The sequence below is a fragment of the Hesperophylax consimilis genome, chromosome 11 (assembly GCF_061612785.1).
Source record: "Hesperophylax consimilis isolate HC1 chromosome 11, BYU_Hcon_1.0, whole genome shotgun sequence".
In the NCBI taxonomy this organism is placed as follows: domain Eukaryota; kingdom Metazoa; phylum Arthropoda; class Insecta; order Trichoptera; family Limnephilidae; genus Hesperophylax; species Hesperophylax consimilis.
Genome location: NC_142846.1, coordinates 30,478,569 through 30,492,350, shown reverse-complemented (window position 1 = coordinate 30,492,350; position 13,782 = coordinate 30,478,569). Strand labels below are relative to the sequence as shown.

Below are 13,782 nucleotides of genomic sequence, written 5' to 3'. Positions count from 1 at the left end.
TGACTTGCGCATTGGGAGGTTGTTGGCTTGATTGAAGAATTCTAATCCCTGAAGCCAGTATGACTTGGCTGTGTGGCACCACCAGTGATGGGAATATTCCCAAAATTAATTTTGAGGGAAATTTCATCTAAATTCTTGAGGTTGTCTCCTACAATCAAATCTCACGTTATGTATTTACAAATGTATCATATTAATTTGATATTGGTGAGGACAGAACAATTCTAATCTTTGGAAAATACTGAATAGCATCGATGATAACATAAGCTGTCAAAAAGTTAATATTTGCAGCCAGCAAGTGTGTGAAGTCAGTACAATGACTGGCGCAGCAGTTCTGCAGCACAGCCATTGAATTTTGACATCACAAGACAAGATTGCATCCATTTAACCCAGGTTCGTAAGCAAGGGTTCGTAGGTTTGTAAGCTCATAACTTTGTCATTTTTGGAGATATCGAAAAACTAATTTTACTGTCGTTATCAACTCTTTAAATATAATATGTTTTCATAAAAAAAACGCATTCAGAATAACATTACTTAGGGGGTATTTCACTATGTCGGGCTAAATATCTGACTAGCTAGCCGTTGGTTGGCTTTAAAGATCAGAATAACTTCGTTATTCAACGGCGACCGTTTCACCATTGTTGCCGAGCTTCCGGATAGATAACACTCGAAATAGTCTGGCAACATCGCAAAATGTTTGCAGTTACCCCATCTACTGCAACGCCTGTCATGTTTTGCCGCAATATCTATGGAATGCTAGCGTCAACGCCAATTGATCTGTGGTCAACGCCGTCATCCAGTTTCCCGCCATAGTCCGCACACCGCAAAGTGTGCATTTATTTGGTTATATTATGTTGATTATCAGGTCATTTTAGATAGATTCGTGTCGAATTAATACATTGTTTCTTATTTTTAACACAATTCAGGATGGATCATACGAGCATTCAAATTCATTCGAGCTCTTAAAACTCGCGGCCTTCGCATCGCCGCCCTTTCACCTGCTTCTGTAAATCAAAAACCTCGGTATCCATAATAATTCGCAACAAAATTCGACTCACTTCTCCGCTGTCAAACTAAGAATGTTTTGACGCCATCTTTGATTCGAGGAATAGCGCCTAACATGAGGTTCGAGCACTGATTAGTCAAATCGAACTTTAACCTGAGCGTTAGCGTTATTCAGATATAGTGAAAACGAAAAAATGACTAATCCGCGGATTAGTGCTTAGTCAGAACATAATCAGAGATAGTGAAATGCCCCTTTAATATTTATGTTCCCTGGAACATACCTGATGGAATATTCCCAGGTGCCTATCATGTGCACATTTCATTTTATAATTTTAATTGATTACCAATCTATATAAGATATCATAACACCGGCTGCAAACATGCTTCATGATGGTAAACACAATATGGTTAAATATTATGAACAAAATTCATCCCTGGTATGGTTGGAAAACTTATCCATGATCGTAAATGGTGAGGTTATTCAAATATTGGATTACCGGTATCATTCATGTGAAAGTATGTTACGAGTAAGAAAGTAAATATTTTGATAGATACTACTAATAAATTCTTCTTCTGTATGGCAGAACGGATAGGTGGGTGATGCAGGTAGGGTAATCTGGAAGTAGAGTCCAAAACTGAAATGCTATGAATGCAGTTTTTCCTGGCTGTGAGATCTTGAAAATCTTCCATTCCTCATTTCGTGACATTTATTAAAAATAGGAGTAAAATACGCAGATAATGTTGGACAACCGTAAAGATTGTCACAGAACAGAAATATACGTAACATATTTGTATCTTGAAACAAAACTCTAACTAACCACACTATTTCTCCCCAGGGGTATGCAGAGATGATGGAATCCCACAAACTGTGCCTTAGCACACTTCATACAGTGTTTGGCGTGTAATTATGAAATAATATGTATTTAATAATATATTTTATGTATTCTGATTGGTCAAATTAAGAAAGATCTGAAAAACATGATGTGAATCAAATAAAAATATAAAATATATATAAATAAACTTAATACTTTTATCTTTATCAACTGCTATCTAATGTTCCATGAAGGTTGCATCGAAATTTGTCAAAATCTAATTGAATCGAGAGCAAATTTCTAATATAATTTCCATAGTCAAAGATGAAATAAAAATATAAAATATATATAAATAAATTTAATACTTTTATCTTTATCAACTGCTATCTAATGTTCCATGAAGGTCACATCGAAATTTGTCAAAATCTAATTGAAAAGAGAGCAAATTTCTAATATAATTTACATAGGACGGGTTGTTTCGGAGAATCTGAACAATTCATCAAATTTCAACGTTCATTTTCGGGTTCTGTGAAAGATTTATTCAAGTTCTGTTTTTATATCATTGTAGGCTAGTTGCTTGACAAAACTGAAATAAAAACAGAACTTGAAAAAGTCTTTCACAGAACTTGAAAATGAACGTTGAAATTTGATGAATTGTTCAGATTCTCCGAAACAACCCGTCCTTAGTCAAAGATGAAAATAATTTCTACCAAAATGATTTGATCAGAATGCAAAGTAGGTCAAATATGAACATATTTGAGTACATCACCAGTTATATCTATAAAATGAGATGTGAACTCCATTCATTTAGCGAGTGCTTGAGTGGTGATGTCATAAAACAGATTGAATTAATTATGTTCGTAGCATGAAGCAAAAAAAAATATCCAAAAAGCCTGTTTTACAGATTTATTGAAACACATTTAAAAAAAAAATTACATAAGAAATTAAATACTTCCTCATTACCAGTTGTCTCATAATCAATTAATTCTATTGGATTAGGATTTACTACAAGATCAGAGATTGTCAAAACGTGGGTGAATTTTAATTTATTTAAAAATTGTTTGACATTAATCATGTAATAATTATTATGATGAGATTGGTTATCAGTTAACTTAAAAGCATAATGGATCGAAATCAGATTTTGGTTAATTAAAATTATAAGTCACTGATAATAAACAGCAGCTATTCTGTCGTCAAAACGTTTGTGCTTCTCTGTTCATAATTAACAATGTTAAAATTTATAGAACCAAGTGTATTTTAAGTCTTACAGTATTGATCATTTTCAAAAATTACCTGTTTACGGTATAAATTAAAAAATGCATCACTACAATCTAGATCACATAGAGAATCAATTTTTTATTTATTTTGTAAATTTTTTTTCAACAATTAAAGGGTTAAAAAAAACTCTAACTTCGTACTGTATTTAATGAAAGCTCAAATCAAAAAAAGTTATAATACAAAATCAACTCATTTGATGTAGATTCTCCAGTTTCCCGCTTGTACTATGAGTTTCCGGACTCTGCTCCAGTTCTGGAAAAAATACCTCATCTCTAAACAACTCTTTGTTTCAGATTCCAGTTTCAAAGTTCTAAATATACAAATAGTAAAAATTTGATATTTTCTGATAATTTTTCTCAATCGCCAAGGTTGTTTTCGAGGCCAAAATATCGAAAATTTTGAAGTGTTAGGAACATTAAATGACTCGCACCTCAATGTTTATCATTTGAAGTAAACTAAACAAGGCATATAGATAAAAAATAATCTGATCGGGGGGAAGGGGGGGGGGGGCTAAGCCTATTTTGTCAAGAGGTAAAAATAATAATAATATTTTTGTTATTTCCGAATTCTGTTGAACATAATCAAGATGAGATTGCTATGAATACTGTTGAGCACTGGTTACTGTATTCATTATTTTATGATTATATTGCTAGCTTATCAGAGGGAAATCCTTGAATATTTGGATAAAAATACTAACATGATAAATCATACTGTAAAAGCGAAATTTTGAAGCATTACGTAAACAGATGACAAATATTTCATACTTCATTTTTATGAAAATAACTTATTAATATAAAAAATATATGCAAAACCCATTGAATAGATAATACACACCCGAAATGCCATCCAATTAGATTTGAATAGAAACCTGTCTCGCTACCGACTTAATATCAATTGTTTCCAGCCCATTTAGCATGCGTTCTGTCTCTCTTACAATGTCTGATATTTGATATCGCCACCCTATTTAAATTTCATAATGATGATGAAACACAGTTTTTTTTTTGTATTGGAAATTTAATGCCGGATTTGCCAGAGTTTTGGATCACGACACACATAAGGCATTTCTTATGTTGAAGAGTTGCAACAACCCGGAACTATGGCAATATGTATTGTGAGGCTAAAGAAAGCTAAGGAGTTGAAGAGGAAGTTTGGGCTACTTGAATATTCAGATCTAGTCAGTAAACACAACTAAAACCATTTTTAAAAACATTCAATTAAGACTGGATTGGTCTCTCACCAGGTTTTTGCAGAGAGATTTGTCTATTCTGGAATGTGGAGCAAATATACTACTTTCAATTATAAAATTAAATTCTGTAGGTGAAATATACGAAAAGTATAAATTTTTGGCTTTGTTGGGTTTTTAATCGGCAAACTCTGGGCCCAAAGCCAAATAGCTTCCCACTCTGCCACCGAGGTCGTCAACTATTGTATTGTGATAAAATTTGATAAAATTTCTGTGGCCAGACAGAAGATGTTTCTATTTTCGGCCCCTAAGTGTGATGATACTTTTTCATAATAAACAAACCGTACTCCTCTAACACAGGTATGCAAAGGGCAGTTGGAAACATGGTGATTTCATTGAAGTATCTTTCGAGTAATTAAGGATTTCCTTGAAGTATCTTTTTTTAATTTTTTATTATACAGCAGAATATTTATTCCAATTACAGTACAATTTTACATAGTCATATCAGCATTTAGTTAGGTGACTCTTCAATAATTGTTTTAAGTCATTTAGAGAACAGTCACTTACATCCAAATTCTTTGCAAGTTCGTTTAACAGCACCACTCACCATGTCATGCTATGCTTTGCCAGGACGTCGGTTTTGCCTTTTGGTACTCTGAATAGGTAATGATATCGACTTCGGCTGTAGTGGTCTGGTACATATAAATCATAGCATCCCGAGAGGAATGGGCTATCGATAAAATTGTTCCAGATTTTGAAAGACATAATAGCTAGACTTGCTTTCCGCCTAGTGTCCAGACCCACTTAGTTTCCTCAATTAAGTCTATATGGTTCATGAACCTAGGATAGGTTCCATGCATCCGCATATAGACATACCCGAGGAATTTCTTCTGGATTTGCTCTAACATATCAATGTACTTCTGGTGGTACGGTGCCCAAACATCGCTCGCATACTCCAGCTTGCTTCTCAGTATGGCATCGAACAATGCTAACATAGCATCTTGGTTAATTTCGATGTTACAAAGTTACATGTTACAGACTGTACACTATACAATAATACTAATAACTGTACTTGATAACACAGCTGAAAAATATATGGGTATGATCTACTCAGCTATTTTCTGAATTTCCAGCAAAACATATGATTTTTCTAGCTTCCCTGAGAATCTATCCAAAATATATGATCTTCACTGAAAATGCAACCCAAATGTACAAGCTTCACTGAGAATTTATCCCTAATAATTGAACTAACTCCATTGAGAATCTATACAAGCTTGAGATACGAAATGTACAAGCTTTTTATGCTGTAATGTGTCACAAGCACGAGAATTCTCACATTTAACATTCGGTCATGCGTCTTACCGGCGTCGCTTGAGAAGTCCTCATATCGGTCGCTATCATCTTCCTCAGAGTCCTCGTCTTGACTGAGGTCATCAGGCGCCTGTGGGCTGAGCACGCCTCCGGTGGACAGCGAGGAAGTGGAACCGGCCTCCGCCAGGGAGCCAGTAGACAGCAGATGCTTACGGGGCTCACGGCGAGCCCAGATCTGAAACACAAAATCAATATTGGTCAAACAGGTTATTCTGCCGTACTAAGCACAAAGGGAGTTAAGTAATATTAATTGTATGAAGAGCAAACGATAACTGGGACGGCTTCGCTGGGACGGCTCCACTGGGCAGGAAACCTCGCAAGGATGGAAGAAAGTTACCAAAGAGGTTTCTATAAAATAAACCAGCAGGGTGAAGAATTGTTGGGAGAAGTCTAAGACTCTCCAAGAGTTGTAGCACCGATAATGTCTAATTTCTTTATTTTTACACAAAAAAGCCTTCCATGTTTGTGATTAAGTCGGAATATAAAACTATATAATTGGCACCCTGTGGTAGCGGTACCTACCTCCCTTACATAGACGGGCGGCAAGAGGACAACTTTCTACGGCTTGACCGGCATTCTGGTATTGTACTCCCTGAGAAGTCCTAATACACTGGCTGTGATTATTGTAAAGAACTGTGTACTTATTTCCTGCACACAAATCTTAAAGTATACCAAAGATACTACACATCTCTTTATCAATAAAAAGCATTACAGCAGTACCTTTAATTAAAAAAATTTAAACTAATAAAATTTATTGCAGTGTAGTTGTGCACATTAACGTTGTAAATACAAAAAAAAGATAAACAAGCAAAAAAAATAAAATAAAGATAAACTCATAAAAAAGTACTTTTACTCATAAAACTACAAACTGTATGAACACAAAGCGCTGTCAACACATTAATAAACAAACAGATAAATGATTTACATAACATCTAAAGCTGCATTCTGTATGGGGATTTCCAATGGCTGACACGTGTATTATTTTATCATAAATAAATTAGAAATCATTTGACAGCCGGTCGATATTGGCGAATAGGGCAATAAATTTTGCGAGCTGTGGCAAAGTTGAAAAGTGGAGCAATTATTGAAAAAGTTTTGTTAGGAGAATAGGGTGGAATGAAGCAATACTAGTCTTTACACCAACTGTAAAGATTTATGGTCACTGCATTTATAACAATATTAAATATCATTTAAAAAAACTATATGTGAAAAAACAAAAAATTTTATTTGCTCACGCCGGGATTTGAACCCGCGACTACTGGATTCGTAGGTAGCCGAGAATCTTAACCGCTCGGCCACGGAATAACTACTTTTAGCTTGTAATGCACCATAATAAGCTATGGAGCTTTAAAATTTCCATTAACCCAATAAAAAAATAAGACAAAACTGACATATTGTTTGTTGCAAATTTTTATAATAAACAATTCCACCGAGAAATTATAATTTTTTTAATTAATAATATAATATAAAAGTAAGAATCCAAATCCCTGGCAAATCTGAGTAGAAAAACTAGGAAATCTTATAAATTAACATAATTAAGATTTTTTTTTAGACACAAACTTTATGAAGTTCGACATCTGTTATTTGCTGTTTGATTTCATAAATTACCATAAAATAATAATGTTTTCCATCCATAAATTTGCATGGGATAATCGAGATAAAATTGATTGAATAAAATAAACATTATAAGGTTCATTGGGATTTCTTGGAAGTATAATATTATATTACAAAGTTGTTAATTTATATTATTTGCATAATTGTTATTATGTAATGATTTCTAAGAAAATTTGGCAAATATAAAAAAAAAAATACTTAATGAAATAGAAACGAGATGCTTTCATTAAATCTATGTTGGTTGGAAGAACTTTCCACCTGGCAATAAACCTCCTTTATAGAAACACTAAAATGTATAAGTATAATAAATAAAAATAAATTTTATTAAATAATTAATCAGTTTACAAAGTATAATCAACTATGTTAACTAAAATAATTCGCAAAATAAGTTTTCATCACATTTGATTTTTTTAAATGTTTCTCTTCCATAGAATAAACTAAGATTAGTTACTTCTAAAGAGTAGTTTTCTTCAACAAAATATCTACCAGTATTCAAATGGAAGATGCTCTAAGGAACTAGCACCATTGATCCCTTCGGCTACGGAGCAGAGTGCCAAAAGGAGCAATCGGCTTCACGAAATATGAAAAACTGTCATTGGCCCATTTATAAGAAGCAAGCCACAGAATTGTGTGCAATATGAAAGAAAAGTAATACAAGATATTTTATTACCACCCCATAAAACGTGGTCGAAAAATGTAATCTTAATAGAATCGAGAAGAATAGAGAAATGTAATCTTACAGTATGGTATGGAAAACAAAAGAATACAGTACAGAAATATAATCTTACAGTAGAGTATGGAAAATAAAAGAATATAGTAAAGTAGAGAAATGTAATCTTACAGAATCATTTGGAAAAGAAAATAATAGTGTACAGAAATATAATCTTACAGTAAGATATGGAAAAGAATAGAGTAGAGTAGAGAAATGGAATCTTACAGTATGGTATGGAAAAGAAAAGAATATGGTACAGAAATGTAATCTTACAGTATGGTGTGGAAAAGAACAGAATATAGTAAAGTAGAGAAATGAAATCTTACAGAATGGTATGGAAAAAAAAGAATAGAGTAGAGAAATGTAATCAAGAGCATGCATATGGTGTGGAAATGTGAAATGTATTTTGCTGAATCTGATTTGGAAAAAATAGTTTTACAATAGCTTGCAGAATAATCATAAAAAACTTTAATATAAATAAAACTTCAGTATAAAAACTTTAATATATGGTTAATGAACAAAAATAGAAATTGCATTAACAAGTTACTTGCAAACCGTCCGTGTTAAGCATAATTTTTGAGTAAATGTAATTTTGACACCGAAAATGGTTTCTAATGTGTCGCCCTATATATTGAATACTCTTTTTCTCTCTCTCTTTTTTTTTTGTTGCTCTTTTTTCTTATTTCTTTGTTTTATTTTTTTTAATGTAATTTATAATTTATGTTAAGGAATTAAGTGTGTTATTATTTCATTTATTTTTATTTTACACCTACACAGACTTTAGTGTTTCTAATGTTTTAAATGCAATTGCTAGCATTTTGCCTACTTATTTTTAAATACAACTTTACTCTATACATATGATAAGTTTTTATGGGGTACTCAATAAGAACTCTCACACTAAAGTTTGTTCATTTTTTTATATATGTATGTAATATTTATCTAGATTATTTTATGTATTCTGTTGTATTTTTTATTAAGCCCTGATTTGTTTACAAAATATATGTAATTATACTCCTACCCGACTCAGAACAGATATTGTCGAGTGAGTCGGGTAGCGCACATGATTTGTAAATAACCATTGATGTCAATAAACGACCGGGTTAGCGGCAATAAAAAAAAATTAAATCGTACATTAAGCAAAACATATTACTCACAATTTCAAAATTTTAAAAACATGCCAATTCTCTGCTGGGTTAGGCAGACGATAAAACGCGACATATCCGTCTTGACACTCAGCCCTGGCTTAATTCTCATTCATACTAGCTTTGTTATTCTGACTCTCGGGATAGATTTAGAAGAATGTTATAAGTATGGGAATTCCGAGCTCTTCTGATGTCAGGACGAATGCTCTAAGTTAGAGACCCATCATATCATAAATATTCATAGGAGTTAAATTTCAGTTCTTATCTCTCCATAATATGCACATAAGTGAGCCTTTTCACAATGTTATACATAAAATAGATCTGTGAAAGAAACTTATCATTGTTACTGTAATACTCAGAAGCATGAAACTGTAAAAATCTGAAAAACTCAAATTATATTCATAGCATGTACTTTAAAAAAAAAAAATATTATAATAACCAAATTAATCAATAATAACAAAAGAATATTTATTAAAAATTAATGTTATTATGAGAATTCATAAACACCGCCGTACGAAGTACAAGTACAACCATACTCCTTTATATTTCTTTACAGACGTACACAGTATGGCCATATTCTCGTAAAGGTTAATGTCAGTTAGAACCTTGTAAAAGTCGTCAGTCACTAGTAAATGTTTTACTTCTAACTATTCTGAATAAGACATCATGCAGGTTGATAGATTTAAGCTGGATTGTAGGAGCCATTTTCATCAAACGAAATGAAATAAATAATAATGTAAGTATTTAATTTATAAAAAATTAGACATTTGTAAACTTGGATGTACAAATAGCTAAAATAAAATTAATTTAAAATATTTAAAAAAAAATTTTAATAGCCGTGTATGAATAATACCATAATATTTATTGTGTAAATTTTAGCTTAGAATAATTGACGTATTATAACAAAAAATATTAATTTAATTAATGATGCACACAAATATTTTTTAATTATAATATCAAACATCATGGGAAAGCAACTACAAGGCAGTGCGAAGAGATATTAGGTATACTATGGTTGGACAATGTTGAAGTAGCGCAGGACAGGGACAACTGGAGGCGCTGCGTCAAGTCGATGGGTCCCCAACTCAAGTAGGATAAAGGGAAGATCAGCTTAAATGATATCAAACATGCTTTAAAAAACTCTAATATTCAATAAACAAACATCTTTTACTAAATAGAGTACGACACTTGCATGAGAGAGAAGATTGAAATTTGCAGTGGTAAGCCATCACGTACCATAATAATTGGATAACTTGAATAACACTATTTTTGTGAAAAATCACCTCAAGGGCGCTGTAATCTATGCATGTTACTCGCAGTCAAAGGGGAAAAGATTCAAAACTTCTTGATAACAAATTAAATATTAGATAAGATTATAAAATCGTAAATCAAAAATAGTTGGCATTATCAGTCAGTAAACCTCCTACAAAGTAATAATTTAAGAAATAGACAAAACAACATGGTTTAAATATAAATATTTTCATAAAGGATAATGTCACAAAGAATGGAAGACTAATATAATAGACAAAGAAGAAGTGACTGCTTGGAAAATGGCCAAAAGTGTGATTCAGTTTTTCGTAGAGAATGTAGGAAAACACCAGTCGTCATAAAAATAGGATATTTGTTTTTTGTGTCCTGCACTGAACCAATTATACTATGGTTATATGCGTGGGCATATTACAGTGTGATTTCAGGATACACATAACATTTATGTAGGTTATTTGAAAAACACAAGTTAAAAATAAACATTTTTTATAATAATCTTTACTTAACAGAATATAATAGATAATAATTTTATATTATTTATATATTAGATAAATGACTAAATTCTTTCCGTGGTTAAATTCTTTAACCTGTTGAAGGCTGGAGCGTAACAGAGAAAAATATTTATTTCAGGTAGAGGAAGGAAAAAAGTAGAATAACTGCTGGTAGCTTACTGACCAATGTAGATAACAAATCCACCTCTCAGACAGGCGCCGTTCATAAAAATCAAAAGTGGAACATAAAATTTTATTAGCCCAAACAATGGCGCTTTTGTTTTTCATACATTTTTCGAAGCATTAAGGTCAAAATAGCATTGCAATTATTTTAACAAGGATAATATTAGAATGCTCGCATGTTCTCCAGAGACCCATCGGCAGTCCACTGGTTAACCTAATTGTAAGCAAACCCCCCCTTCAAAATTATATTGCATAATTAACTAATTAACTAACTAACTAACTAACTAACCATCACACCGTTTCCCCGCAGAGAGGACGGACCGCCAAACAACTCGGTCTTGGCACACACTCCTTGCCTCATTCACATTCATACATCGTCTCATACATACTCTTCTATTATTCTGACTCTTGACATGGCCCGACTCGAGTATCTGATTCACTTGATCGTGCCATGTCTTCCTCGGGCGTCCCCGACTTCTGCTACCATTCGCATTTGCATCATATATCCTCCTTACACTCCTATCTTCGCTCATTCGCTCTACATGCCCAAACCATCTAAGCGTCCCTTTCTTAATCTTACTCATTACGCTTACATCAGCCTTGCACTCTTTGCGGATCTCCACATTCCTCACACGATCAAACATGGTTTTACCACACATACGCCTCAGGGATCTCATTTCAACAGCATTCAATCTACTTTCATCCTTTCTTTGCCAGTTCCATGCCTCACTTCCATACATCAAGGTAGGTACCAGCACTCCGTTGTGGACTGCTAACTAAGCAATAATAATAATGGCATTATTATCATTGCTTGTTACAATATTAAGACAAATTATTTGTTTGCGCCTGTACATACGCAATATGATGATGAATAAACAGTTTTGTCCATAAAAAAAACTCAATTCTTTCTATTGGATTGAATCATCAGTACCATGTATTTGTATGCCTTTCTTGGAAGAATTGGGTTTTTAAATGAACAAAACTATTTATTCATATGCGTATTGCGTATGTACAGGCGCAAACTAATAATTTGTCTTAATATTGTAAAGCAATACCTTGCAAAAAGCGTATTTTAATCAAATAAATTAATTAATTAATTAATTAACGCCATCTATGAACATGTAGAATATAACGAGCTTTGCATTTAACCTTAAGATAATAATATTATCGTTGTACTATTGTAAAATTAAAATTGTCATTGCACTATTATAACATTTTAAAATAATATCGTTGTACGTTCGAGGGGGTCGTTGTTGAGATGGCTGATTTTCAGGAACAGAGTTCCAAATGAGACAAAATTTTTATCCAAGGTCATCACTGATAACGCGAATCATGGTGCTATTGATAAGACCCTGAAACAAAGTGTCACTCCAATGGACGACTCCAAATCAATCAATCCAACGGAAGACTCCAAATTCGCCTTGCTCCAAAAAAGCTCGTCAGAACAAACATTTGTAGTTCTCAAATTTGAGTTTTCCTCGTAGCATTATCCTCGTAGGCAATTTTTAACATTTCAACAGTATCTCTGCCAGTTTTCAAATATTCACGGCCGCACGCTATTCAGGAAAATCAGTCATTGCAAAAACGACGAGCACACAAAAAAAACCATCACCAAAAAAATCACACCAGCCAAAAGGACGATTTCTCCAGCACAGTGCATAGCATACTGACTGAGGAAAGGTAACTGTACACGGTTTAACTGGCAGATCCCGATACTACAAGAACTAAGCCCCCCGCAACATCAGTTCGGTTTCTTTTGGCACTTAAATTTAATATATTGCAATGTTGTAAAATGAAGATAATGTCACTGTAATACTGGAAAAATGAAGATAATTTAATTTCACTCCATGATATATATTACAAGTTCTACAAGAGCAGAATAGCTATCGGAAGTAAGTCATTATTGGACAACTGCAAGATTTAAGGAAATCATAAATGCACTATCAATAAGGCATTAAGGCCTATCAATAATAATTAAGGCCTCAGCACGGGCAAGCCACCCAGTGAGGCCAACTTTACTGGAAAACTTTGAAATGTAAAAAATATTGTACCAAAAAAAAAAAAAAAATAACAAGATTCAGAGATATTATTACCAATAGATAGGTTCAAACTTTTAATTTAAAGTGTGCTAGATTGTGATCACTTTTTTAAATAAGAAAACATATGCTGACCATTGACCAGTTTTATGTTGAGTTCCTTGACCATGATGGTCAAATAACTCAACATAAAAATGTGCAACATTTTTCAAAAGAAAAGTCGACATTGATTTTTCAGTGGAATGCATGTTTTTATGAGCAAGAGCGAAATTAGAAATATTATCATTCAATTTATTAAGAGTATCGCAATTAAGTAATAAGAATGAAAGAGAAATTTACTACTCTTGAGTGATGATGAAATATTGTGCAATCTTTTATCATATTTTATTTTGTAGGAAACATGACAAAATGCAAAGATTTTATTCATATGTCTATGGATTTTATAGTAAAATAGTTTTAAATTAAATTGATTTTAATTGAAAATCGTAAATTCCACATGATTTTATTATTTTAAAATCAGAAATAAATGGCATTGGATTTTCATTGATGTGTTGCAAATGTTGGCACAACTGTGTAAAGGGACATTATTTAAATAAATAAATTCTATAAAAAGTACCTAACCAGCTAACACAATGAACAGCTGTACTTTATAAAGTAAATTAAAATTCCCTATGTATTTATTGAAAATTTAT

At 32.6% G+C, this 13,782-nt stretch overlaps 1 protein-coding gene across 1 annotated transcript in view; it reads right to left on the bottom strand.

The window, feature by feature from the left end:
• REPTOR (repressed by TOR) overlaps positions 1–13,782 on the bottom strand; it is a 38,942-nt gene that overhangs the window by 16,643 nt on the left and 8,517 nt on the right. Inside the window, exon 2 of the mRNA XM_089637135.1 lies at positions 5,638–5,821. Coding sequence (XP_089493261.1) covers positions 5,638–5,821 — 184 coding nt within the window. The remainder of the gene's footprint in view (positions 1–5,637; positions 5,822–13,782) is intronic.